Source organism: Prunus mume, linkage group LG7, assembly GCF_029339155.1.
Source record: "Prunus mume cultivar Tortuosa linkage group LG7, ASM2933915v1, whole genome shotgun sequence".
Taxonomy (NCBI): domain Eukaryota; kingdom Viridiplantae; phylum Streptophyta; class Magnoliopsida; order Rosales; family Rosaceae; genus Prunus; species Prunus mume.
The window spans coordinates 4664669-4669047 of record NC_142704.1 but is presented as its reverse complement, the minus strand read 5'-3'; the positions used below and the strand labels follow the sequence as shown (position 1 = coordinate 4669047).

Genomic DNA, 4379 nt, shown 5'->3' with positions numbered 1-4379 from the left:
ATTTCTAAATCGAGCCCTTTCAATCTTGTTCTGTTGTTAACAGCGATGCACATGAGGAGCTAGCAGCAGCCCATGAGGCCAAATTTGAATTTCAACATGCGTGCCATTAATGGAAAGTGTTTGTTTCCCACGTAACAGCATGCAACTTTTCAACATCCTAGACAATAATATGGTGTACATATTCAATCTGGGCTCAACAAATCATTTGCACATGCGCCTTCACCCAAAATAGACACGTTTTTCATTTATCCATTTTCAACACATCTCAAGTACTTTGTATACTAATACTTCTATAACCCATCTAGATCCTTTGATCGCTGTCACGGTGTGTTATGCGTGTCTTGCAAAGTCTCCATCAATGCATGATCAATGAATCTGAGCATCATACGTAATCATTTCGACCCTAGATATTTCTGAATTTCATCCAACATACAAAAAGATATACATGCAGTTTCTTTTTCTTTTATGGCAGGGTGGAAATTTTTGATGTGTTATACAAGTTATGCGTTTCTGTGTATTTTGGCTTTGTTCGGCAATTGAAGTTGCGTATTATATTTAAAAAAAAATGTTCAATCCTCGACCTCAAAAGTTTGGAACTTGATGAGAAGCGGCAACCATTTCTAAATTTGATTCTTGTATGCTGCTTCTCTTAATTTTCTCTTGTAACAGTTAGTGTAGTTTATCTTATCGGCCCCAACTTAACTTAATTAACTGAAGACATACCTGGGCTTAGTTAAGTTGGCTAGAACGAATGCGCTCCCTACTTTGCATTCAAGTTCGAATTTACCTCCCCGTAATTTAGATTATATTAAAGTGAATATCATTTGCATGAAAATACAAAAACAAAAAACTTAAGGGTTGTTTTATAACCGTTTCTTTTCATTTTTCCTTTTTTATTTATCTATAAAACTAGAACTATGTTTGGTAACCGATTTCGTTTTTAGTTTTCAAAATCACCCTTAGTTTGGAAAACAACTTGAAAGTGTTTTCCTTTTCTTTCTTTTTTTTGTCCCTTTTCATCCACTAATTTTACATCACCGCAAATGAAATACACTCCAGTTCCTAGAACTCAATATTTGGGACCTCTGGACTTGGATCTGACCACTCGATTCTTGCATTCGGCCACGAATCCACGCCAAGTCTTGGGACCTTTAGATCCAAAATTCACCAAAAAAATCATCCTAATTCCAAAAAGTTCACTGAAAAATACTACAAACTCTTTGTAACATACATCTATGATCTCAAATTCATACTTCAACCCCAAAAATTCTATTTTCAAGTTCCACATAAAATTGAAAACTGAAATTAGTTACCAAACAACTTTTGTTTAGTTTTATGTTTCCTTGAAAATTAGAATTAGTTACCGAACAAGTTTTAAGTTTAAAATAAATAAAAACTAAAAACTAAATGGTTATCAAACGAACCTTAATTAACTGAAAGGTCTGCCGTTAGCAAACCCATTTAAAATTCTGGCTATAGAGACAATCCAAACTCATTAGTCTTTGTCATGGAGCTAGCATCTTCGAAATCCAAAGGTCCGCATAGTAGTTAAACAAAGGACACAATTTCCTCTTCACCGAGCACTCTAATCAAGAACTAGTTCTTTTTTTTTTTGGACGAAGATCAAGAACTAGTTCTTGTTGTCAAACCAGCTCATTGATCACATTAGAAGAGTAGAATGCGACCCATCTTAATTCTAACTCAGTTTCTCTCATTCCCTTATTACTTGTAACCCCAAAGGATTTTAGTTCATTATTTCATGTACAGAAACAATGTTAAAATAGTTTACTAAAAAGATTCACCATATAGCATATAGTTAAGTACAATAATTTTTCCTAAACACATATTTTACATAAATGTGCTATAATATAAGAGGATTCCAATTAAGCCGACATATATATATTTGAAAATAAGTGATAGTATATTATTGATGAGCAAACAAAACGCATCTTCTCCAGTGACCAAACACAACATATATTGTATTGATATGGAGAGAATCATGCACAACCCCAACAATGACTAAATCCTCGATCCAGCAACCGAAAACACAGATACTCAGACCTACAATACAAATCCGCCGCACAATGGCAGAAACAACATATAGTTTTTCACATATTTGTAATAGAGAGATATAGCAGGTGAGTAGGCTAATTAATATCATATCTTCATAGCTTAGAAATATTAAACTTGGAAAACAAGTCTACAGTTAACGTACACAGATACATTCCCTCCTCCAAACTTGGCTAAGAAACTTCAATTTTCAGTTACGACAATCACTACCAAAGAAGAAGAAGGAGATCCTCATTTGATAGGGAAACTAATTATTGAATTTCTAGTTGTACCATCTTTTTATAATAGCGGTTCTCATGGCCTCCTCACTTGTGAATCCATGAGGAACTCTAGCCACAACATCTTGAAGCATCATTTCTTTCACGCTTGATATGCTTGCATGATAAACTTGTAATTCAAGGTCTTTTAGTGCATTCATCAATCTAGCATATGGGTAATTCTGATCCGGACTCTGAACTCGTATCATAGCTTCTGAGCCCACAATCTTCACATCCACTTCTATTGCCCCAGCAACTTCACAATTAGTATAACTTGATGCTGGCCTAGGACTTGCTTGATGATGATGATGGTGACGATGATGATCGACTATGGAACTGGCACTTTGGTTGGATTGATGATGCTCAAGATTACTCAAAATACCTAATTTCGGTTTCTGGGGTTGTTGTTGGATTTTAGCCTCCAATTCCTCAACCCTTGCTTTGAGCTTATTGATGTACACAACTGCATCAGAAAGTAAAGAAGCTTTGTCCATTTTCGACACATTTGGAACAACAGAGCGGAGGGCGTAGAATCGATGGTTAAGCTTCTCTCTCCGCTGTCTCTCTGCCTCAACATGATTTATTGGTGATTCTCTATCAGTTCCATGGTTGGATGATCTTCCTCTCTTTTTTAATCGACCGTTATTCTCCGCATTCTCCGTCGTGAAATTTCCGACTGAGTCAGAAGGCCCTGAGTCTGACGATGATCCACCAATATTCAAAGCAAAACGTTCCTTTGTACCACCTGCACGTCAAAGAATTAAACATATATATAGATGGTAATGAAAAATTGAGTGAATGCCCTGATATAAAATAATGAAAAAGTGCATATATTTTATTCAAACACCATCGTTGATGTTTGTTGTATGTATTTCTTACCTTGTGCGGTCCACTCTTTTTGAGGTCCAGCCGAAAACATTCCACTTTCAAGCAGAGGAACAAGTACATGGCCCTCACGACTGCTCTGTGGCTTTGAGACTCTGCTGTTTTCTGATCCAAAAAGAGATTTGGAAACCTCCACAAGGCCCCAATCTTCTTTGATCACATCCAGAGAAGCCAGCTCAAGAACTCCACATGAAGTTTGAATACAAACCAGAGTTTGAATTCCATGCATTCGAGCTTCTTTCACTCTCTCACAGTCATAGAATTGAAGCTCATGGTCACCTGCCAGCCAAACAAAACCGCCAGAACAAAACGCACGGCCCAGGATATTCCCAGTCCCATGGCATGCAGCAAACGACTGGGTTAAAGAAACCGTGTAAAAGTAGAACCACTCGGAGTCGGTGACATCTCCACCGTCCAAATCCATGTCTTCATGGAAAAGAGCTTCAACTTCTCTGTTAACAACCTTCTTTCTCTCCGTACTGATGAACCCGGATTTGGGTTGGTAATTATGGACTAATTTGTTGCTTCTTTTGGATGCCAAGTCCCTGGAGCTTCGGAAATGACCACCAGCCCAGGACAAAGCAACTTGGCCATTGCTGTCCTTAGAGGCTTGCCAGAAGATTGAGTAAACCCACCATTCAGGCCTGTTCTGGACGATGAACTGGAGACGTTGTTGAAGTGTGGCTGAGTTTTCTTGACCAAAGTTTGGAGAACAAGAGGACATAATTTCTTCCATTCAGGCTATTTTGTTTTCTTTTGTTTGCTAAATAACTTATGCAAGTCAAAAGTAGTAGCAAAAGAGACACGGAAGATGAGAAGCAGTGGAAGAAGACGGACCTGAGCGAATGAGGCTCTTGGTGTTGTGAGACTGTGTGTGAATTGGAATTAAATAATGGGATACCTACAACCTATCCTTGTACTATTTTTTGTAAACGTAGGACTAATTGTCCCATGTGATAAACGCAAGGTATGGTAGAGACCTTGAATGTGGCCAGATTTATGTGGGTTAACTTTGCGGGATTTCGTTTCATTGTCACTTGTCTGAAAATTGCACTCATCATTTGCCACCATGTTCTCCTACGAAATTGTTCTTTCTTCATTTTGAGTTAAGTGACAAATCTCAACATTTTTCTCCGAAAATGTTGCTAAACATACCACTTCATCATG

General features: G+C 37.6%; 1 protein-coding gene across 1 annotated transcript; it reads right to left on the bottom strand.

Annotated features, from left to right (window-relative positions):
• Nucleotides 1-2143: 2143 nt before the first annotated feature.
• Nucleotides 2144-4091, bottom strand: LOC103343990 (transcription factor bHLH14-like). Its single transcript, XM_008247612.3, has 2 exons — nt 3207-4091; nt 2144-3072 (listed from the first exon to the last, which is right to left on the bottom strand). The coding sequence occupies exons 1-2, from the start codon at nt 3946-3948 to the stop codon at nt 2333-2335; spliced, it is 1482 nt and encodes a 493-aa protein (XP_008245834.2). The 5' UTR covers nt 3949-4091; the 3' UTR covers nt 2144-2332.
• Nucleotides 4092-4379: the final 288 nt, after the last annotated feature.

What these genes read in the sequence shown, in the direction of transcription:
- LOC103343990 (XM_008247612.3), bottom strand. Translation starts at nt 3,948, where the DNA reads ATGGAAGAAATTATGTCCTCTTGTTCTCCAAACTTTGGTCAAGAAAAC. An exon ending in AAAAGAGTGGACCGCACAAG is followed by an intron (nt 3,073 to 3,206) that starts GTAAGAAATACA and finishes TTTGACGTGCAG; the next exon opens with GTGGTACAAAGGAACGTTTT.